This window comes from Terrapene carolina, unplaced genomic scaffold (genome assembly GCF_002925995.2).
Source record: "Terrapene carolina triunguis isolate 2854851 unplaced genomic scaffold, T_m_triunguis-2.0 Scaffold33715, whole genome shotgun sequence".
Lineage (NCBI taxonomy): Eukaryota > Metazoa > Chordata > Testudines > Emydidae > Terrapene > Terrapene triunguis.
Window position 1 is genome coordinate 2423023 of NW_020698066.1, and position 24037 is coordinate 2447059.

Here is a 24037-nt window from a genome sequence, read left to right on the forward strand (position 1 = left end):
GAAAGGTAAGTCCTGAATTTATACATTATAATTTATCAGGGAGCAATATGGACACCAAAAGAATGTTGCAAGCAGTCAGGGGGTTGGTCCTTAAGAAAAGTGGATTGTGCTATTACATCTGGCTACAAACCAAAAAACTCTATATAAAACATCATAAAAAAAAAGTAAAGCCAACCTGATGTGCTCCAAATTCAATTGGCTGTGTTTTTCTTTTGTTGCCTCTCAGTAAAATTGCCAGGTCACTAACACTGCAAGACTCTAAGACGGTAGGTTTAGGTCCATCAAAGAGGCCAGAATCCCTAGGAAGACGATCAAAAGATTCTGGGAAATAGTACTGAAGTAAATCAACCACCCCAGAGGCCAGATGTAGAATTCCTGTGATGATCAAAAATACATATTACAAACGTAATATATACCTCACATAAACATAACTATAATAAAAATGAATGTTGTTCAGATTGCACAGAATCTGGAAATGCCAGATTAAGATTGTGATTAGGAGGAGACAGCAGCTGTAGGATACACTTTGAGCATCTCTGATTTGCAGGGCCACCACAAATCAGAACATAGGCTACGAGACTAAGCAAAGGTTAGAAACGTGAAAAAAACATCAAGAGCAGAAGTAGGCCACTTGTCCTCAAAATTGTGAATTTTGGGAGGTGTGGAAGCAGCAATTTAAGACAAAAATATTTTTTTAAAAAATCATCCTAAATGGGTCAAATACCCCAAACAAAACATTCAGTGAGGGAAAGACTTTCAAGAGTGACTGATGATTTTAGGAGGCTCCATTTTTGGGTGCCCAACTCAAAATACCTTAAAGGGATCAGATTTTCCAAAAGCGCTGAGCACCTGCCGTCTGAAAATCAGTTCCCTTTAAAAGTATCTCGTGTTGAGCACCCAAATATTGAGACATCCACAATCACTACTGCCTTTTGAAGATCTTGTCCCCCAAAACAGAATATAGTAATTTCTCTACCTGAATGAGATCTGTAGTTCTGATATAGCTGATATATCCTTTTAGGTTTTCTAACAACACATTGTTTCTTGTCAACTGAGTTCTTGCTGGCGTAGTGGAATAGTGACCTCAGATCACTAAAACGAAAAGCAACTCCCTTCATTATGCTTTGTGCAGTGTCACCAGTTAGGAACATTGCATTAGGGTCATTGATGCATTTCATTAGCAGTGTTAGCTCAGCTTGAGTGAAGTCTTGAATCTCATCACCATAAAGCTCATGGATGGACCATGGTAGCTCCTCAAGCTTAGAGAGTCTTTGAGATAAATTATATAGGACATCTTCCTCATCAAAGTAACCTCTTTGTGACCTTATTTGCTGATAAAGACAAAAGAGATGATAGATTTCACTCCGGTCTTCCTTGAAGTTTGGTGATCTCTTCCGCCCTAGTTTTTTGTACTCTTCTTCTGTAAGTTTACCCTGAGGACAACTTAGTGCTTCAAAAGACCCTTTCAAAAAAGATTTTATTTCTTTCCAAACCAATGCAGGGTTATAGGAGTTTTTGCCTTTCATCATTTTTGGCCACATTTCATTAGCGAACACATCATAAGTCACAAAAACTCGAGGGTCATTTTCTCTTGAGTGAGCTTCTGCAGCCTTTTCATCCTCACCATATTCTACTTCAGCGTTACCTTCTTCCTCCTCATCTTGCCAATTTGGTATGACCAAATCTTCTTGAGTGGACCAACCAACAATGGTTCTTTTAAGACTTCCATCTTCATTCCTAAGAAAAAATGGATCCGGTATGGATGCATCGAGTAATAGTAACAACTGTTTTGAGGTGACATACAATGGGAAATTTTCATCTTTAACGTCTTGTAGCTTGTAAACATTTGGCTCAAGTGGCTGGAAATGACTTGTTGACTTAGAAGACTTACTGAGCTCAATAAAATTCCTCTGAACCTCTTGGCACAGAACATGATTTTTAGTAACAAAGATCTGATGCAAGTGTTCCAATTTGTCCGATTCTACTGTGCTATGCTCTTCCTCCTCTTCACAGTCACCTAATAAATTCAATTCAGCGTCATCTGCACTTGAATATTGTTCACCTTCATCATCTAGTTCTTGATCATCATCTATGCTTTCCAACTCAGTTGACTCACTGGAGTCATTGTTGCCTTGCTTTTCATCATCATCATCATCATCCTCCTCCCCTGCGCTTTCTTTTTCAGATTCAATTTCAAACTTTCTTCTCTGCCACATTTGTCTAACCAGCAAAGGGGCTCCTGCCAACTGTGCTTTCTCCCAGTAAGAATGGAATTTCTTCCATAGTCTATATAAGCAACAAGTAGTCTTTCCTGTTCCACTCCGTCCAATTAAGATTATTGGCTCCATGGGTTTGGGACTGAGGTCAATCACTGCATACTCTAACTCACCAACTCTGAAGGGGTATTCAACAGCAGAATTCATATCATTTATGATGTTAAGTGCCATGTTAGTACTGAAGCTGTGAAATTTCATTATATTATATTCCGTTTCCACTGCGCTGGCTGGAGGGAAGTATTCAGGTATAATGTGTTCTTTTGTTTTTTCTGCCTCTGTGTCTTCAACATAACAACGAGGAATGCGCTTTTGCATTTTCAAGTTAGAAGACTGCTTGATTTTACTTATACCCTTGAGTTTTTTCCTCAAGATGCAGGACAAGCCACGGTTGTATGCAGTACATATAGTGCCGATAGCACGGTCGAGTTTGCAATGATCAAGAACAATGTCCCATATTCTAATGATTTCGGTGTAAACTCTCCCAGACTTCTCTAGAGGATGTATAGAATGTTCTGTCTCTATAATTGTTTCTGCAGCCTCACTACAACGGGGAGAAAAGTCTATTGCAAGCTCCCATAACATCCTTGCTCCTTTGTCCAGCTTAGCTTCGTACAGCTGAATATCAGCTTTCAAATGTTTTAGCCGCTTTTGGAGGCCCTGGGTCCATTCTCCATTTCCCAGCTGCTGAACTGCCAGTATAATTTTCTTTTTCATATAATGAGGTACAGCTTTGCTGCCTAGCTTCTTCAGCATTTCAGAAGTGCACTCTATTTCCCATGTCATGTTATCAAAGTCCTGAATATATGCCTCAATGTCCTGAATCTGCCCACTAACGTCCATGGTTTCTTCACCTACGCCATTAGGCATGGGCATGTCAGATTCACCACACTCCTTCTGAGTATCCTCCACTTTCTCAGGGTCAGCACCTTCTCCTTTATTGTGAGCCAAACTCTCATATCCACAGGTTTGCTGGGGCTCGCTCTTTTTACCTTCAACGCTGGTTGGTGCTGAAGATGGGTTTGATACCTGAGAATTATCCTCTATCGGGTTGTCACTCAATTGAAGACACTGGATTAAATCTGTGATTGCTTTCAGTAGGCTTTCCCGCAAAGTTAAGGGCTTATTTACTTCTCCAGTTTCTTGCTTTGTCAACTGAGCATCGTCTGCTTCTTCCCAGTTATCAGCAACTGGATCTGTATTTTGGATATTAGCAGGTGCCGAGTTGCCAGGTGATGCTCTCCAGACAGATGCAGATGACGAATGACCTGTGCTTTTTGCCTGTGATGTGTTACAGACTGGAATGGATTTAGGCAGCTTAACTAGCTGCCCTACTGTATCTTGCCGGTGCCTCCTCTTCTCTGACACAGCTGTATTCCAGGTGAGTAGCCGAGGGTCATTTTTTTTTATTCTGTGCCTCACATCTTTTCCTAATTTATTTTTCAAGTTAAAGTTAATGTCAAACTTTGCTAACGAATCCATTATTTTCTTAACCTGCTTTGACTGAGCTTTCTGAAATATAATATGCATCACTGTATTTCCATTCTTATCTTGGCTGTTTGGATTAAGGTGTGGGAAAGTGGATGGGTTTGAACCATAGAGATCCAGTAGATAGTTCAGGAAGCGTAAACCAATGTCATCTGAAAAAAATATAACAACAAATCACTAACTTAAATATACTTTCTCCTGAGAACCAGAAAATATATATTACTAATCTCTTTGCTGCTATTAACTGAAAATAAATGTCCTTTACAATAATAAAGTGAATTTAGTGCTTCTAACACATCACATTTTGATAGCCCTAAAAACTGAGGTTTTCTATTTATTCAGAAAAACAGGCGCAACAGCAGCAAGGGCAATAGAAGATTTGCCACATTCCCCCCACCATTGTGCTGAATTTTTCTTTTAACCTTCTTGGGTGAGAGACTTGTTTAGTCTCCTTGTCTGCTCAATTAACAGCTTCTCCCCAGGCAACCGCCAACAAAAGTGCCAGCTCTTTTGATTTTTCTGATGTTGGACATTTGTCAGCTTGGTAATGAACTATGTTGGGTGACCTATTGAAACGAACAACGTCTGATGTTGGTAGCATTTGGTCACTATAAACCGAGTCCAACTTCAAACCATCTTCCCAAAGCTGAAGTTTCCTGAGCCATCTATATGCCCTCCAGAAGATTAGAGATATCAGATATTCTATAGCTTTTTTAGTCTTAGTCATGTGGCAATTTGAGTACACATGAAATTTTTTTTTCTAAATTGTAAACCCTGGATATAGCATGACGGCCAAAATTATTATTAAAAATTTTCATCTTAAAAAAAATGTATACAATTGTAAGAAAAACTTCAATAAAGACACTGCTTTAATCCTTTGGATTTACAAAACTATTTTTATACAAAACCTGAATTTTTAACCTAACTTGACAGTTTGTCGGAACATAAGAAGGGCCATACTATGTCAGAACAATGGTCCATCTAGCCCAGTACCCTGTGTTCCAACAATGGCCAATGCCAAATGCTTCAGAGGGAATGAACAGAACAGGGCAATTTATTGAGTGATCCATCCCTGGTCATTCAGTCCCATCTTCTGGTAGTCAAAGATTTAGGGACGCCTAGAACATGGTGTTGTGTCCCTAAGCATCTTGGCTAATAGCCACTGATGGACTTATCCTCCATGAACTTATCTAGTTCTTTTTTGAACCCCGTTATAGTTTTGGCCTTCACACCATCCCCTGACAATGAGTTCCACTATGTGTGTGTCAAGTAATATTTCCTTTTGTTCGTTTTAAACCTGCTGCCTATTAATTTCAGTGACCTCTGGTTCTTGCATTAAGTGAAGGAGTAAATAAACACTTCCTTATTCACTTTCTCCACACCATCCAAGATTTTATAGACCTCTATCATATCCCCTCTTAGCTGTCTCTTTTCCAAGCTGAAAAGTCCAGCCTTTTTATTTTCTCCTCATTTGGAAGCTGTTCCATACCCCTAATCATTTTTCTTGCCCTTCTCCCAATCCTAATACATCTTTATAGAGATCGGGTGACCAGAACTGCATGCAGTATTCAAGGTGTGGGTGCATGGATTTATATAGTGGCATTATGATATTTTCTGTCTTATTATCTATTCTTTTCCTAAAGATTCCTAACACTCTACTAGGCTTTTTTTTTTTTTTTTTTTTTTGGACAGCCGCTGCACACTGATCAGAAGTTTTCAGAGAACTATCCACAATGACTCCAAGATCTCTTTCTTGAGTAGCAGCAAATTTAGACACCATCATTTTGTATGGATAGTTGGGATATTTTCTAATGCGCATTATTTTGTATTTTCATCTGCCATTTTGTTGCCCAGTCACCCAGTTTTGTGAGATCCCTTAGTAACTTTTCACAGTCTGATTTGGACTTAACCATCTTCAGTAACTTTGCATCATCTGCAAATTTTGCCACCCCACTGTTTACCCCTTTTTCCCATATCATTTATGAATATGTTGAACGCACTGTTCCCAGTACAGATCCTTGGGGAACACCATTATTTAACTCTTTCCATTTGAAAATGACCAGTTATTCCTACTCTCTGTTTTCTGTCTTTTAACCAGTTACTGATCCATGAGAGGACCTTCTCTCTTATCCACTGTCAGTTTACTGTGCTTAAAAGCCTTTGGTGAGGAGCCTTGTCAAAGGCTTTCTGAAAATTAATATATAGCAAAATATAAAATAATCTGTATTATTTAATTTATATTAATTTCTTTTGGACCAAGCTCTAAAGTGCTTTACTCAGTTTTTATTCTGTTCTTATTCAGGCAAAGCTCCCATTGAAGTCAATGAATGCTTAGCTTGGTAAGGACCGAATAAAAATAGAGTAAAGAACTTAAGGAAATTATGGGGCAAATTCTGGAGAGTCAACAGTTGTAACTCAGTTTTCGACATTTCTCTTCCTTTTCTGACCCTCCACATTTTTTTGGTTCCTATACAATATTAGTCATTACGCAGGTGTAGAAGTAGAAATAATAAATCTTCCTTCCTATAATAATCAGAATAAATTAACGTTTAGGTGGACCTGCGCACCCAAACAAAGACTTACCTCTTTTATCTAAGCAGATGGAAACAGCAGCATGCAAAGGAGTATCGCCGTCGACAAGAGAAACACTCCGAGGATCTGCACCACTGCTCAGCAGCAAATAAGCCAATTCAAAATCATTATTTTTCAAGCACATCTGCAGTGGTTTTTCAGGGATGGCTCCAGTCCCCTCAGGTGAAGCTAGTGAAATAGATTGGCATATTTAAGATTAAATTTGATACACTTGATCTGTAAACTCAAAAAGAGCATCAAATGTAAGACATCAGCTTCAGTTGTTGAGACAGTAGATGTTAAAAAAGAATATATGCATTGTTTAACCAGCTGATCACATTTATACATTTAACAGACTATTAAGGAAATTCAAATATTAAGCCAACCTCATACGAACTCTCCCAAAACTGAATCAAGTTAAAAACAATTTCTCTCTTCAAATATAAAGGCCAGGATTTCCCTCAACATACCTGTTTCAATAAATCAGTGTAGAAGTCAAATACTTGAAGAAAAGAATGTGAATTCTTCTGGCTTCAGACATACACAGAGCTATAGCGCTGCTTGTACACATTAGTGGTACACACTAAGACTACTTTCCCCCCTCCCCTTTTAAAAATATTAATTTATCCCCACTGCATTGGTCAAGAGAGGGAAAAAACATGTCAGAGTAATCCCAATTTCCAGACCTAGCAGAAGCAAAGGACTAAAACAGAACAGATCCCAGAGTGTCACAACTAGTAACTGCTCCTCTTCTCCAAAAGCCCTCATATCTGGTGAGACACAATGGCTATTTCATCTCTTTTCTCTCTCTTTAAAACTTCAGCTACTTGCATTGAACACTCTTTGGAGAATGGAACTTGTCTTCATGCTTACCTTAAAACACCTAGAATACTGCTCAGGAAGGTGTGTGTTTATATAAAAATGCATTTTGCCATGAAAAACCTTAAAGAAAATAATATGGGGGTCCAAAGTAAGGTTAACTGTGCTTATTTACATTCAGAACAAAGAACACAAGCTCTTTACAGTTCTCCTCACCCAAAGTGAGAAAAACGGATTTCCCATTCAGATTTAAAGTGGAAACTTCAAAATGGATAAGCGTGGTAGTGTCTGCATGAAGAGCCTCCCAAGAAGTGAATAGCTAAAGCAACTGTGACACACCAAGGCAATGATGTCAATTCTGCTCTTTTAAGCAGGAAGAAACTGAGGAAAGGGAATGAGGAAGTAAAATAAATAAATAAAATAAAATAAAATACAATTAAAAAAAAATCAAGCAAAGCTTACGGCAAAAATAATACTTGACCATTTCCCCCCAAATACAATCCTATATCCATTTCAGATCAGATTCTGCCACACTTACTCAAGCTGAGTAGTAGCTTACTCCACAATCAATCTAGGGGATAGAATCAAGCCTTTAATAAAACAGCTACTGCATTTACATGGGGCCAGAGAGTCAGGTTGTGATATTTCTAAAATAATCTGTTTCAGTCAGCAAACAGAAGTTTCAAAACTTTTAGGACATTTTAATATCTGTGAGTTTTCACCTCCTCTTTTTAGCAAGCATCTTACAAGATGCACCCGTCGCTTATCCAATCTGTTAACTTGTTTGATAACACTGCCAATGTTGAGGTCTGAAAGACTGCAGTTTCTGATGAGTCCACCACATGATGGCATTTCCCCGTTGGCTTTCCGTGTTAGCAATAGCAAAACTTCATGCCACATTTGCTTCTCCAACAAAAGCTTTATGAAACTGCTAGCACAAGTATCATAAATGTCACAAACCATTTCTTCAGGAATTTCTGCAAGGAAGCAAAGCAAAAGATAATTAAATAGAAGCAGGGTAGCAATAAAATAATGACCAATGCAAACTGATTCCAGAATCACTGACTGAAAAAAAATCCCCATTAAAATACAGTATATGTAACTGGCAGTCTTGCATTAATACTCTATATCCAGCACCGGGGGGGGGGGTAAACAAAATCAATGCTACCTTAGGTAAGCAAGAAGATTCTTTTCTGAGATCAGCTTAGGAGGCTTAAAAAAATCTAAGTAACCTTAATTTAAATAATGGAGTTTCTTAGATTCATAGATTTTAAGGCCAGAAGGGCCTATTATGAACATCTGGTTTGAAGTCCTGATAACAAAGGCCACCCTTAGAAGGCCATCAACTACATGATAAAGCTGCAGTTTGACCATATTTTTTCAAGACAAAAGATTTAGGACTTCATACAGGACTTTACAAACTAGTGGTAAATGAGTTGCTATTTTAGTACCTCAAGGAAACAAGAAATCACTGGATAACTCAAAACTACCAATCAGACAATTCCCATTCTTGGAAAACGGCAAAGCAGTAACTCGGCTTGTTATTCCCTGAATGGAAGGTGAGTTGTAAACCTAAAACCTTCTCATAAAGAATGAGAGGACTGACTGGACGTGGTACAGACAGAGAATGCAAAATCAGACAGCAACTGCATCTAATTGTCCCAATAGTGCAAGTTCTTGACACTTGAAGAAAAAACCTTCAGTTTCAGAACAACTCCCGGTGTCAGGAAAGGAGTCTTCATCAGGCACCAAATACGCAACTGTGGAATCTTCACTGTTAAAGATTAGTTAATGCAGGAGCCTTTGGAGGAGAACCCAAAGGGTTACGAGTAAAGCACCTTTGCTATTAAACTGTCTCAATCTACATACAATGGTACTGAATATAGACGGGGCTTCCTACACTGAGATCAGATAGCAGGTAAAGCCAGATAGAATTGGACCAATTAGTTTGGATTTAAATAAACCTCCAAAAAGGAAGGGAGACCTGAACACTGATCAATCTAAAAATCAAGAAAAACTAACACAAACAAAAACTGAAGGCAGACACAGACTCACTGTTTCCAGGTCAGAAGAGAGTTCTAATTACCGCTTTACAGAAAGAATTCTACTTTGCTTAACAACATGTATCACCAGAAGCTGCTTGGTTCCCTATGAGAAGTGAGTTGGTCTCCGTCCACGTCTTAATGGACAAGGGTGTGCACGTGACAAAACATATCACCACAACTGTCACTAACTCACAACCAGTAGAGGACAAGGATTCATAAAGACATGAAGAGTGAACTACACTTTTAGTCCTAAAGGTGACGGTCTCCTCGAAAGGGCTGAGGCACTTGGTGAGGCAGTATTGAGAAGTTTGCAGTGCTGCTGCCTCTGCTATATCTGTTAAAGGACCTCCATCTCTGGGGCTCTCAGTCTGGCACCTTTATCAAAAGGACTAAATTCATGTGAATAAAAGAGCTTTATTCTCCTGCTCTCATCCCTCAATTTTCTGAAACAAACCTCAACTGCTGCACTCTTCTGGACCCTTTTCATCCCCTCCTGTCCTTAGGACATCATTTCTCTTACTGGTTCTAAGCTTCTCCCAGCAGAAAGTGTGACTATGCAAATGAACTTCAACTTTTCTTAGGGAAGGTTCATCACAGCTATGGCCAGACACCTTTGTCTCTAACAGAGAGATCAATTTACTAGAGTCCAGACATAGACACTTAGAGCAAAACCCAGCCCCCTTAGCAATGGAACTGGTGTGGTTCTGCTGTGCAGAGAATGTGACATACATAGTGTATGCACCGCACAGCCCCACACCACTCAAACTCCCTGTGCAGCAGTGAGAAAGAAAAGGGCACAGGTGAGTCAGGAAGCAAGGCTGCTGCAGCAAACACGTTCCTGTCCTCTCCATTCCCATTGGGGCCAGGCAGACTACTTCATCCCCCTCTTCCTTACATCTGCTCAGCCCAGGACCCAGGCTCTGGATTTAGATCTTAACACAGTTCTATTCTGAAGAGTGACTCTAAACAATATAGCAATGTGGGATTCCGTGTTTGCCATCCAACAATTATTTCCAGATCAAATTTGCTGAGTTTATACAAGTACGTACATGAGTTTTCTGACTGCCAGCTCAGAAAGATCTGAATAAAAGATTCTGCAGACTAAATTCTGCTCTCAGTTTCAACTGTGCAATTCAGTAGTCTTCAAGTTCTTTAATTGGATTGCTCTGGTGTAACTGCGGGCAAAATTTGTCCCTATAGATTCATAGATTCTAGGACTGGAAGGGACCTCGAGAGGTCATCGAGTCCAGTCCCCTGCCCGCATGGCAGGACCAAATACTGTCTAGACCATCCCTGATAGACATTTATCTAACCTACTCTTAAATATCTCCAGAGATGGAGATTCCACAACCTCCCTAGGCAATTTATTCCAGTGTTTAACCACCCTGACAGTTAGGAACTTTTTCCTAATGTCCAACCTAGACCTCCCTTGCTGCAGTTTAAGCCCATTGCTTCTTGTTCTATCCTCAGAGGCTAAGGTGAACAAGTTTTCTCCCTCCTCCTTATGGTAGGAACTAATTTAAATAATTCTGCTGTAAGCCAGAACAAAACACAGTTTCTTTTCACTCTGTTGGCTTTACAATTCTAATGCTTATTTTTGTCACTAACAGCAGTATACACAACTCTGACACAGGGTGCAGCTCTGTTGAATAAGAAAATGTCATCATTTTTATGCTCTCTCTTTTCTGAGAAAAAATTTACTTGCACGTGTTCACAAATCTTGAAAGCCTTGGACTCTTTTTGGAATTTTTTTTAAAAAGGGGGGTTTAGAAAGAACCTACTCAGGAGGAGACTAGGCACAATGGAAAGATTCTATAAAAATGAAAAGAGTATCCTGAAAATCTGGGTGAAGAAGAGTAGAGACTCAGTGGCATGGTCATGAGTGAAGCATAAAAGGCTAGACTGATAAAGAGTAGACCAGGGATTACTCACCTTTTTCTGATTACAACTGATTACCTTTTTTAAATGCCCATTTAATCACAATTCCCTTACAGGCTTTCATATTTATAACAATACATTTCAAAACATGCTGGGGATTACCCAGTTAGAGTAGCAGAGCCTTTATAGCATTCCCATCACCAAATTCCCTTTCTGGTCTGACTGACCGCTTGCCAAGCAGTGTTCCCTCTCTCACACATCCAGCACGCAGCCATAGGATGTGCACAGCTTTCTAAGATCAAGATAGAAAACGGTTTGATCAAATGTTACGTTTCTAGTTTTTGTAAAGATGAAAAATTTCCCACTTTTAAATCCCATGATCCTTATGCTGAAAAACTACCATGATCCACCACCTCTCACCCCCTATGGTATTCCAGCATATCACCTACCCAGCACTGAGTTCCAAAGTTTGGGAAATGCTGCAGAAGGGAAGAAAAATTAAAAATGCTTTTATCTTTTAGAAAGCAGCTGTCAGCCAAGTGTTGAGTTTTAGGGGGACATGTGATAGCCCTTACAGGAATAACAGATCTATATTTTGCTTTGCCCCCCAGGGAGATTCAGAGACAGGTGGCAAGATGCTATTGGCAGCATCAGAAATAAACTTGGTACATACCATCTTAGAGCTGGGCTAGAAGGCACCTCCATGCCTGCCATAAAGCTATCACTTTGGGGACCTGTAAAACAGGGATCTGTCAAGGATACCTCAGGGAACCTGGGGCAGTTTGTGAACTCAACCTCTTCCAGGATGGACATCCCTGATGCAGAGGCATCGCGGTGAAGATAGCATGTGGAGACCAGCACTCCTTGCAAGCCCAGCACTATGTGGGCTGAGCCACCAGCCATGGTCAGTCCGACTCTTGAGCCACACCTCAGGGTTGGTCTGATCTGGTAGCCATGACCTGGCAGGGGGCGGAGGCCTGGCAGGCTGTGAACTCCCCACACCCAGGGATCAGCAGACAGCAAGGTCGTGAGAAACTCAAGTTCAGCTAGAACATCTGTCTGCCTGTGAGCTGAAGTGCTGGCTCCCCGTAGCAGCTGCGGTGGGAGGGGACTGAAGAGAAAAGTCCCTCAGAGCATGCACCTCAACTCATCCCTTCTAGACCCAGCATGTGGTTTAGAGAAACCTATGCGGCCTGGAGAGGGCCAATAGGAGCTGCGAGAACTCAAAGGAAGCATGACACCATTCAGACAACAACACTGTTCAATAAGCAGGTGACACAGCCAACACCCCTTTCTATTCAAAGCAGGAGCCCAGCCAGAACTCTCTAGCCTGAAGGATCCAGATTTCTAAAAGCAGAATCCAGGCTATTTCTCTTAAGAGTCACCGGGAAGGAAAGGTGAGATAGGGCAGCACCTGAGAGAGATGTTACAGATACTTGTGGAAAGCACTCTACATGTTAACATCAAATATATTTTTCACATCTATTAAGTTTGTGAAGGGGAGAGATGGGAATTCACTTTACCTTTTACAGTAGACAAAAGCTTCAGAAACCTCTGAACCGTCTCATGCTTCAATAAATTTTTATGCTGTGCTTGGTTTTCAGGACTGCAAAACATCAAGAACTGATCAAAAGCATCCAGAAGAGAGTTGATTTCATTAACTGAGGCTTTGCTTTCGCTCCTTCCTGAAAAAAATATCACTGAAACTGGTAATCCTGTTACTTATTTGTTTGTTGTTGTTGGGGGGGGGGGGGAGGAGTGTTAAAAATATAATTATATAATACATTTTATTGGCAGCTTATGGCGTGCTAGCATGGATAAAAACACATTTTTTAAAATAAAAACATAGTAATGTAATACCTCCCAATTTATCCCATACTCAGGATAATGTACAACGACAGTGTGGTTTACATTAGTTAACAAATGCCCTAAAAACAAAAGTCCAGACTCAGCATGAGTTTGCCAGCAGCTTTGCGGAATGTAACTTTGCCCACGTGACAGACCACATAAGAATGACAGCTGGAGGCAGCCCGAGAAAGCTAGTCTTCTTCCAGGAGATCCAGAAGGGAGGTCAGACAGTTTGCCACAAAGCAGCAACTAAGGCTCAGCTCACCTACTCCTGCACTAAGCCCAGAAAACCTTGCCATTCAGAACCACGCCCTTCAGAAAGGGAATGAGGTGTGAAAGTGCCAAGGCAAATGGAAAAGAAATTTTTGAGAGGAACAGGCAACCCTGGACCAAACAGTGCATCATATAGGACCCCAGCTCAATAAACGTATGCCCATTGTTACTACAACGCAGGCTGGAGGAATTTAAGTTGATCTTTTCATTCTGAAGCCACCAGCATAGGGCCAGGGAAGACAATAATACAGAGAGAGAAATGTAGGGACCACTTTTCCAGGAACCAGAGATAGAGGAGATGCATGTGAAAGTAAAACCCAGGGCACTCCATTATCTCTCTATACGCAGGCTTTGAGGTAGGCCCAAGCCATGACTGACTTTGCCCAGGTCAGAGCTGAGACATGTCTCCTCTGTTTCTGAATCTTGTGGTCCTTAAGGAACTGCTTGCTCACTTAGGTGTTCAGCTGTGCTCCCAGGTGAATGCCCATAGTGACCTCTCAAAGGGTCTTTTAGTACTGACACCCCACCACTACCACCACCACCTGAAGAGTGTTTTCGATGGCTATCCAGCAAGCTGTTCCACCTATTGAGACAGGAAACAAAACTTGAGGGCTTCGCTGGTTCTGATCCTTTTATTTGGGGCCATTATCACAAAGTTTGTTTTCCCATCTTCAGCCGCTACGTGGAGGATGAAGTACCCACTATTTGGATTGACACATTTAGACACTAGAGTTTGCTACTTTCATTACTAATAGTTTAGCAATTATTTAGAGAGAGATCTGTTAGTTGATTAAATTTATCAAAATCTAGTTTTAAGTTTTGTTAAAAATGGGAATGTCAGAATTTCTGTTAAAGCAGGTTGGAAACCAGTTTATATACTCATTTCCTGGAATTTCACATAAACAGTCACAAACATGATCAGTTTTTTTTAGCAAGACCCTTTTCCCTTAGCAAGTTGCCTAGAAATATCAATTGTGATTAAAAACATTTTAGAAATGCATTTCAAAGTTCGAGCATGGTGACAAGTGCTTTGTACTATGCAAACTTAATTTTAGCTCCACTGCTTTGGTGTAGACAATAGTTTTATTGTGATACTAAACTTTGCTATTCTTTTTTGCGTTACTATATGCAGTAGTTAAGACTTTCAGAGCAGTACAAGGGATTTAGCCATACATCATCCATTAAAATCAGAGCTGGTCAAAATTTTTGAAACAAAGTAGGGCTGTCAAACAATTTAAAAAATTAATCATGATTAATAAACAAAAGAATACCATTTATCTAAATATTTTGGATGTTTTCTACATTTTCAAATATATTGATTTCAATTACAACACAGAATATAAAGTGAGCACTGTACACTTCGTATTTATTTTTGATTACAAATATTTGCACTGTAAAAACCAAAATAGTATTTTTCAATTCACCAAGTCTTGTAGTGCAATCTCTTTATCATGACAATTGAACTTACAAATGTAGAATTATGTACCAAAAAAAACCTACATTCAAAAATAAAACTTTAGAGCCTACAAGTCCATTCAGTCCTACTTCTTGTTCAGCCAATCGCTCAAACAAGTTTGTTTACATTGCAGGAGATAATGCTGCCCGCTTCTGGTTTACGTCACCTGAAACTGAAAACAGGCATTCACGTGGCGCTGTTGTAGCCAGCGTTGCAAGATATTTATGTGCCAGGTGTGCTAAAGATTCATATGTCCCTTCATGCTTCAGCCACTATTCTAGAGGATATGCATCCATGCGAATGACGGGTTCTGCTCGATAACGATCCAAAGCAGTGTGGGCTGACACATGTTCATTTTCATCATCTGAGTCAGATGCCACCAGCAAAAGGTTGATTTTCTTTTTTGGCAGTTCGGGTTCTGTAGTTTCTGCATCAGAGTGTTGCTCTTTTAAGACTTAAGAAAGCATGTTCCACACCTCATCCCTCTTAGATTTTGGAAGGCACTTCAGATTCTTAAACCTTGAGTTGAGTGCTGTAGCTATCTTTAGAAATCTCACATTGGTACCTTCTTTGCATTTTGTCAAATCTGCAGAGAAAATGTTCTTAAAACGAACATGTGCTGGGTCATCAACCAAGACTGCCATAACACAAAATATATGGCAGAATGCGGATAAAACAGAGCAGGGGACATACAAGGAGTTCACTCACAAATTTAATTAACGCATTATTTTTTTAACAAGCGTCATCAGCATGGAAGCATGGTGGAATGGTGGAAGAAGCATGAAGGGGCATACAAATGTTTAGCATTTCTGGCACAAATACCTTGCAATGCCGGCTACAAAAGTGTCATGTGAACGCCTGTTCTCACTTTCAGGTGACATTATAAATAGGAAGCGAGCAGCATTATCTCCTGTAAATGTAAACAAACTTGTCTCTCTTAGCGATTGGCTGAACAAGAAGTAGGACTGAGTGGACTTGTCAGCTCTAAAGTTTTACTTTGTTGTTTTTGAGTGCAGTTATGTAACCAAAAAAAAAAAAAATCTATATTTGTAAGTTGTACTTACACGATAAAGAGATTGAACTACAGTACTTGTATGAGGTAACTGAAAATATTATTTCTCTTGTTTACAAATATTTGCACTATAAAAATTATTAACAAAAATAATAATATAAAGTGAGCACTGTACACTTTTTGTTCTGTGTTGTAACTGAAACCAATATATTTGAAAATGTAGAAAAAGTCCGAAAATATTTAATAAATTTCCATAGGTATTCTATTGTTTAACAGAGCAATTAAAACGGCAATTAATTGTGATTAATTTTTTTGAGTAATCGTGTGAGTTAACTGTGATTAATCAACAGCCCTAAAACAAAGTGTTTTCATCAAAAGCAAAACACAAATAGCCAACAATTTTTGTTTTTCAAGAAAAATGTAAATTGTCCCCCTAATTTTTTTGCCAACTTTTGTTTAGCAAAACCATTATCGATACACTTTAGTGATGACGACCACCATCCTTCTCTTCTTCCAGCCTATATAGGAAAACATCCTGACCAACAGCATTGGGTCCCCACCTATCAGCAAGTAAGCTGACTAAAAAGGGACTGCTTGACACTGCTTGTATAAATAGCTCAACTCTACTTCCAAAACTGATATAGATCATATACTCGGGATGGTGGGAGGAGGAGGAAGGTAAGGAAAGAAATACAAGAAATAATTACCAGCAGGTAATACTTCCTTGTCATGTGTCTCTTCTTCCCCCAAGAATTGGGAAAGGGGTTATTTTAAAGAAATACTTCAGAGAGTTTTGAAGTGTTTTATTGGAACTACTGTTTGTATTTTAAGCCTGTCAAGTCAGGTTCTGTACTTAGCACGGGTCTGATTCACATTGCTCGGCACCTTGCAGTGCCATTCCACCGCAAAGTGAATATAAAGTGCTACCAAATCATAAAGAATCAATGAGGATGGAAGAGAAGCTATCCTGTCTCTGCTGTCTATACTGATTTCAAAAGAAAGATTTTGATCCTCTGGTTTGAAAGAGAAACCACTTTAAAGGCAGAGGAAATTGGAAAGGTAATGTAAGGCAACATCTTAAAATGTCTCCAACTGTGCCAGTTTTCAGAATTCCATCTGTCTTGGAGGGAAGTACGCCTCACCATGAATCTGAAATTTCTTGTGTGTTTTTCAAAAGGTCAAGTCATTCTATACTCACTCCTCGAGCTAGGGGAGATTTCCACCCACTGTGTTTTCTCCCACAGCGCCAGGGCAACTTAGGTAAACTTCAGACTGACAGACATCTGCAATACATCTCACATTTTTGGCTAACTTCAAGGAAAGGGGGCATCTGTAGTGGAACTCAGGTGGTCTACCTGCAAGGTTGTAGTGACAAAAACAGCATAAGTAAACATCTTAAAAGCTATACCTTACATTTCAAATGCCTAAGAATGATGTCTAGGTCAGTCTGAAATATCTGGTGAGGGCTGGAGATTGGGTAGAAGAACTGGGGGGTAGGACAGTTATGGAGGTTAGGGTAATGAGAGGAGCATCCATTTGGGTGCAAATATCCTTTGGCCTCATCTAAACAACTAGTTAATTTATGAGACAATGTGGGTGAAATAATGTCTTATTAGATCAACTTCTCTTGGTGAAAGGAAGGAGCTTTTGAGAAGCACAGAGCTTGTCTCTTTCACCCAGTGGAAGTTGCTCCAATAAACTGTATCTCAGCCATCTTGTCTCTTTAATATCCTTAGACCAACATGACTACACCACCACTGCAAAAGTTAATTTATGGCAGCTGCCCTGGATTGCTTTTGTGCAGGACATGTGTGGGATATCTGGTTGTGACGTTGCACTCCATAGGTTTTATGGAAATATGTTTCTGAGTGTAAATATAATGTAACTGGAAGATGCTTTATGCGAAAGGTCTCTTGTAAGGTTTCATTACAAAGCTTATAATCTACTGAGTATGTTCATCCTATTTGTATGAATGTATCATTCTTGTATCTGAAGCAAGAAATATAAAGTATTACTCTGAAGTCCTATTGTAACTATGCAAAATGTGGGCCATTAATGATAGCTTGGAATCTTGATGGCTCCCATTAACTAGGACAATTGGTTGTGAATGGTTTTGTTTACTTGCAAACCTTCCTGGGTATGTGCAGGCCAGCCCTGAAAGAATGGAGAATGAGGTCTTACAGTGACATGTGATCATGTCACCTGGTACTGGAATCCATCTTAAACCTGGTGCTTTTCCATTTAGGAGACAAAAGATTCCCGCCTTGTGCCAAAGCTACAAAAGGGGGTGGAACAGAACAAAGGAGAAGGGGGGGCAGTCATGAGAAATCCTCTAGTTACCACCTGAGCTGGAACTAACAAGAACTGTACCAGGAGAAAGGATTGGGCCCAGACTAGAAAGGAGTCTAGTCTGTGAAAGAAGCTTATTGGAACATCTCTGAGGGTGAGATTTACCTGTATTCAGTTTCTTAATGTATTAGGCTTAGACTTGCGTGTTTTGTTTTATTTTGCTTGGTAACTTACTTTGTTCTGTCTGTTATTACTTGGAACCACTTAAATCCTACTTTTTGTACTTAATAAAATCACTTTTGTTTCTTAAGCCAGAGTAAGTGATTAATACCTGGGGGAGCAAACAGCTGTGCATCTCTCTATCAGTGTTATAAAGGGCGAACAATTTATGAGTTTACCCTGTATAAGGTTTATACAGAGTAAAACGGATTTATTTGGGGTTTGGATCCTATTGGGAACTGGGTGTCTGGATGCTGGAGATAGGTGATTTGCTGAGCAGTTTTTGGTTAAAGTCTGCAGCTTTGGGGGTGTGGCCCAGACCATGGGTCTGTGTTGCAGCAGACTAGCGGGTCTGGCTCAACAAGGCAGAGTTCTGGAGTCCCAAGCCATCAGAGAAAACGGGCTCAGAGGTAGTTTCAGCACATCAGGTAACAGTCCCAAGGGGGTCTCTGTGACCAAATCCGTCACACTGGTATCCAGGAATGCTTTAAGGGTCTGATCTAAAGTCCACTGAAGTCAACAGGGGTGTTTCTCTGTTAAGGGCCTGATCCAAAACCCATTGTACTCGATAGAAAAGGCAAGGGAAACCTCCACCTGGGAGGATCTGCCAAAAGTGGTGTCTTATTCCTTTCTTTAAAAAAAAAAAAAAAATCAATGCCCTGTACTGGAAGTGACCATCTGTCCTATATTTTAAGAACTATCACTTATTTAGTGCCTAGTGTCCAACAACATATATCCAATAAGGAGCCACTAGGAAACATTTGATCAGATGAGAGGTATATTTTCAAGCAATGATTATGTCAAGGATTATGCAGTGTGACATAAATGTTGGATTTCATATTATCTCTTAAAATACTGTGGGGTGCTGCTCTTTCTCAATGTCATAGTATACAGAGCTGGAAGGGACTTCGAGAAGTCACCAAGTCCAGCCCCCTGTGCTGTGGCAGGACCAAGTAAACCTACAACATCCCAGACAGGTGTTTGTCCAACTTGTTTTTAAGAGCTTCCAATGATGGGGACTCCACAACCTCCCTTGGAAACCTATTCCAGAGTTTAACTACCCTTATAGTTAGAAAGTTTTTCCTAATCTCTTAGCTAAATCTCCCTTGCTGTAGATCAGGGGTAAGCAACCTGCGGCACGCAAGCTGCTTTTCAGTGGCACCCTGCTGCTGGTCTGGGGTTCCGGCCGCCGGCACCTTGCCAGCCGGGGTCCTGGCTGCTGGCCCCACTCAGCCCGCTGCCTGCCTGGATGGACATAACCCCAGGCCAGGAGCGGGCTGAGCGTGGCCGGCAGCCAGGATACTAGCTGTCAGGAGCCGGCAGATGGGAACCCCAGACCGGCAGCAGGCTGAGCCGGTCAGTCCGCTGCCAGTCTGGGGTTCCATCTGCCAGCCCTGCTCAGCCCACTGCCGGTCTGGGGTCCCGGCCACCAGCCCCGCTCAGCCCGCTGCCAGTCTGGGGTTCCAGCCGCCGGCCCCCTGCCAACTGGGGTCCCGGCCGCACTCAGCCTGCTGCTGGCCTGGGATACCAGCCGCTGGCCCCACTCAGCCCGCTGCCAGTCTGGAGTTCCAGCCACCGGCCCTCTACCAGCCAGGGTCCCAGCTGCCGGCCAAGCTCAGCACACTGCTGGCCCGGGGTACCAGCCGCTGGCCCAGGGCTCTGCAGCCACCCCCAGCTGTGGCCCACTGGCCTGAGCCTGAGGCAGTGGGGGTGCAGACAGGGGCAAGAGGGGGCACAGCTCAGCACCCTCACCTTAAAAATTGTTCCAGGCCACTGGGATATTTTTAAGTCCTGGTTTGCTGCTTATATCAGACCACGTGGAACAACGTACTGCATCTGACCTTGTGCGTGCCCTCTGTTGCCATTTTTTTTCCACTGTGAGTTGAGGGGTACATTTGACAAAATGTCAGCTCCTAAGAAAGCAAAGTTAGATGTCCGTTCATTTCGGCCTTCTTGGACAGACACATTTGGATTTATTCAAAAGAAGGATCGTGCTGTTCGTGCTCTCTGTTATGGAAGTGTTGTTTGTCGCACATCAAGTGTTCGACGACATTTTCAAACGAAGCACGAGAAAACCTCTCTTCACGAAGCAGACATGACTGAATCGATCAAAAAGGCAGTAGAAGGATCAGAGAAGCAAAGCAGTATTTTTGAATGCTTACGTGTAGGTAAATATCAAGCTACAGAAGGAAGTTACAAGATTGCACAGTGCATTGCAAAAAACGGAAAGCCGTTTACAGATGGGGAATACATAAAAAGTTTTTCTCAGCAGTTCGGAGGTTTTATTCAATGATTTGCCAAATAAAGATACGATCATATCTAGAATAAAAGAACTGCCTGTCTCTACCAGAACAGTTGAGAGACGCATACGTGAAATGGCAGAAAACATTAACGAAAAGCAGACGACTGCATTAAAAGGCACAGCAGTGTTTAGCGTTGCAGCTGATGAGAGCATGGGTATAAACGACGTCCCACGTTTGGCAGTTGTTGCAAGATATTGTGCTTCTGATGAAATCCAAGAGGAACTTTGTTGCCTAAAACCCCTGCATGGCACAGCAAAAGGGGGAAGATATAACGGAAAGTTTTGTAAACCATTTTGAAGAACGAGGAGTTGACATCAGAAAAATATTTTGTGTGACAACAGATGGTGCTCCTGCCATGGTCGGAAAACAGAAGGGATTTGTAAAGTTACTTGAAGATCAAATTGGCCGCCTGACAGTCAAATTTCACTGTATCATCCATCAAGAAAACCTGTGTGCTAAAATTTCTAATTCAGAGCTTAATAATGTGATGAATACAGTGGTGCGAATAGTCAATTTCCTTGTTGCTTGATCTGCTTTGACTCACAGACAGTTTCAAGCACTGCTAGAAGAGATGGACAGTGCTTATAACGACATTCCACTTCACAGCAATATTCGGTGGCTAAGTCGTGGCAAGGTTTTGGTGCGCTTTGTAAACTGTTTTGATGCAATTGAGGCCTTTTTGTCAGAAAAAGGACAAAACTACCCCGAACTGGAAGATGACAGATGGCTGTGTAAGCTCGTGTTTCTAACTGACATCACCGCTCACCTAAACAAACTCAACCTCTATCTCCAGGGTGCAGGGCAAACGGTTCTGGATCTTTATGAAGCCTGGAAGGCATTTGTTGTAAAACTAGCAATTTTTTCTCAGGATATTCGAACTTCTACTTTCCGCTACTTCCAACACATAAAAGAGCTATTGACATGTTGCACTGTCAGTGTCGATGAGATTGGAATGTACATGCAAGAACTGGAATCAGAATTTTCTGACAGATTTCCAGCGATTTGGCCCAATGCTTTCTTTTCTAATTAAACCTGAAAAGTTCAACAAAAGCGACTTGGATTTGTCTGTATTTCAGTGGCTGGGTGTTGAAGATTTCGAAATGCAGCTCATTCAGTTAAAAAGCTCAGAATTGCGGGAACCAAAGTTTGTAGATCTGCGGAGTGCACTTGAAGCTACCGCGAGAGATCATGGGGCCTCTATTCTGACCTGCTGGACATCCCTGCCAGTGAAATTTAATTGTTTGAAGAAAATTGCATTTGCAATGCTTTCAGCATTTGGAGCCACATACCTGTGTGAACAGGTATTTTCACACATGAAATCTGTCCTCTGTCCCCCTCGGAGCCGGTTAACAACTGATCACTCCGAAGCCTGTGTGCAGCTTAAAGTATCCAAATACGTGCCAGACATTGGAAAACTCAGCAAGGAAAAGCAAGGGCAAGGATCACACTAAACTGATAAGATCTGCATTTTAATTTAATTTTAAATGAAGCTTCTTACACATTTTAAAAACCTTATTTACTTTACATACAACAATAGTTTAGTTACATAATATAGACTTATAGAGAGAGACCTTCTAAAAACGTTAAAATGTATTACTGGCACACGAAACCTTAAATTACAGTGAATAAATGAAGACTTGGCACACCACTTCTGAAAGGTTGCCGACCCCTGCTGTAGATTAATCCCATTACTTCTTGTTCTACTTTCGGTGGACATGGAAAACAATTGATCACCATCTTCTTTATAACAGCCCTTAACATATTGGAAGACTTATCAGGTCACTCCTCAGTCTTCTTTTCTCAAAAACTAAACATGCCCAGGTTTTTCATCCTTTCCTCCTAGGTCAGGTTTTCTAAATCTTTTATCATTTTTGTTGCTCTCCTCTGCACTCTTCAATTTGTCCACATTCTTCCTAATGGAGCTAGTTCCTCAAATGTCTCCAACCCAATTAATTTAGTACCCAAGCCCGATGGCTGCCACTTATTTAAACTGGCAAAGGGAAAAAACTAGCATGAGGATCATGCGGGAGTCCTGCCAAAAAATTTTTTAGAGGAGAGCTTGCTGAAGCTTATGAGAAGACAGACCAGAGACATGAGGGGCCGCATAAGCAGCAGCGACATTGGAACTGATTGCAAAAAAGAGCCACAGCACTCCTAGAGGGAAGCTAACCAAACCATTGAAAAATCTCTCACCAGCAGCAGGAACATCTTCTCCCCAGTCTTGTATGTAACAAACTCTAAGTGAGGAGGGGAATTCAAAACTGACTTAGAGGGAGGAAAAATTTTTTTAAAAAGAAAGCTCTACAAATATAAGAGGCCCCCTTCCCAAAACTCCACCCTATCTACACTGCATGGCCATTGAAACAGGCATGGGAAACTGAAGGGGCTGTATGCATGCTAACCTATAAAGCAGGTATAGTAGCACACATTTCCAAGATATTCAAGCAGGATCAACCTGAGGACATCTGGAATGCAGACCCCATCTCATCTTTGTATTGGCTGAAGTGCTGAAAATAGCTGTAGTGCTATTGGACTCCAAATGCTTCTCCTCACAGGATCCTTTCCCTAAATATTCTCCAAGTTTTTCTTTTCTAGAAAGCCCAGCTGAGTTGCACTAATGACTATGTGACCCATTATAGATTACCTAATTTTGCAAATTAGCACTCTTTTTTTTTTAAAAAGCAGGCTTTGTAACATAGGATCTAATAATGGGACCTGCTAATAAATCTGAGTGGAGAAATGGAATTAGATCCTTTAATTCTCACTTGGCTAATCTGTAATGAGTTTCAACTGAATTTATTTTCTCTCTCTTATTATCATTTCTCTGTCTTCCTCTTCCAGCTGGAACATGTACGTGAAAAAGGAAATGAGGACGAGAAGAGTACAAAAAGATTTGAAGAGGAAGTGTGTGGGTTAGGCTATGAATACCAGCAGCAGAACTCATCCTTTTGGTCCTTCTTGCTCCCTGGTAGATGGAGGTAACAGGTCAGGATGTTTTCCTTTATTGAAAGGAGAATAGTCAAAAAGATCCAGTTTTCTTTCCCATTGTTAATGGTATGGAATGGTAAGGTACTGCTCTAGAGTGTTAGCTCCTAATCAGATATGATTTTTATTTTACTAATTTTATATTGTAATTATGTGTGTCTCCTTCATCCAGACATCTAAGGGTATGTCTACACCCAGCCGCTAGTTCAGCGGCTGGGAATCGAAGTTCTGGGTTCGACTTATCGCGTCTTGTCTGGACGCGATAAGTCGAACCAGGAAGTGATCGCCGTCGACTGCGGTACTCCAGCTATACGAGAGGAGTACCGCGGCGTCGACGGGGGAGCCTGCCTGCCGCGTGTGGACCGAGGTAAGTTCAAACTAAGGTACTTCGACTTCAGCTACGTTATTCACGTAGCTGAAGTTGCGTACCTTAGTTCGAATTGGGGGGGTAAGTGTAGACCAGGCCTAAGTGAATTTAATTTGGCAGGTCCCAACAGCATCTGAGCCTGTTCACTGATGACAGGTCAAACTGAGTTCCAATCATGGAAAAATCAGCTACAGAACTGGCTCACAGAGGC

General features: G+C 41.0%; 1 protein-coding gene across 4 annotated transcripts in view; it reads right to left on the minus strand.

Moving 5' to 3' along the window:
* LOC112109098 (TPR and ankyrin repeat-containing protein 1) overlaps window positions 1-24037 on the minus strand; it is an 80920-nt gene that overhangs the window by 23741 nt on the left and 33142 nt on the right. For 3 of the 4 annotated variants that reach the window (XM_024203485.2, XM_024203487.2, XM_024203486.2), the window contains 5 exons: window positions 12598-12759; window positions 7874-8128; window positions 6345-6521; window positions 977-3913; window positions 176-375 (listed from right to left, as the gene is read on the minus strand). In XM_024203485.2, coding sequence (XP_024059253.2) covers window positions 176-375; window positions 977-3913; window positions 6345-6521; window positions 7874-8128; window positions 12598-12759 — 3731 coding nt within the window. Of the gene's footprint in view, window positions 1-175; window positions 376-976; window positions 3914-6344; window positions 6522-7873; window positions 8129-12597; window positions 12760-16861; window positions 16938-24037 lie in introns of those variants that run through there. The other variant, XM_024203488.3, reaches the window with a different exon arrangement.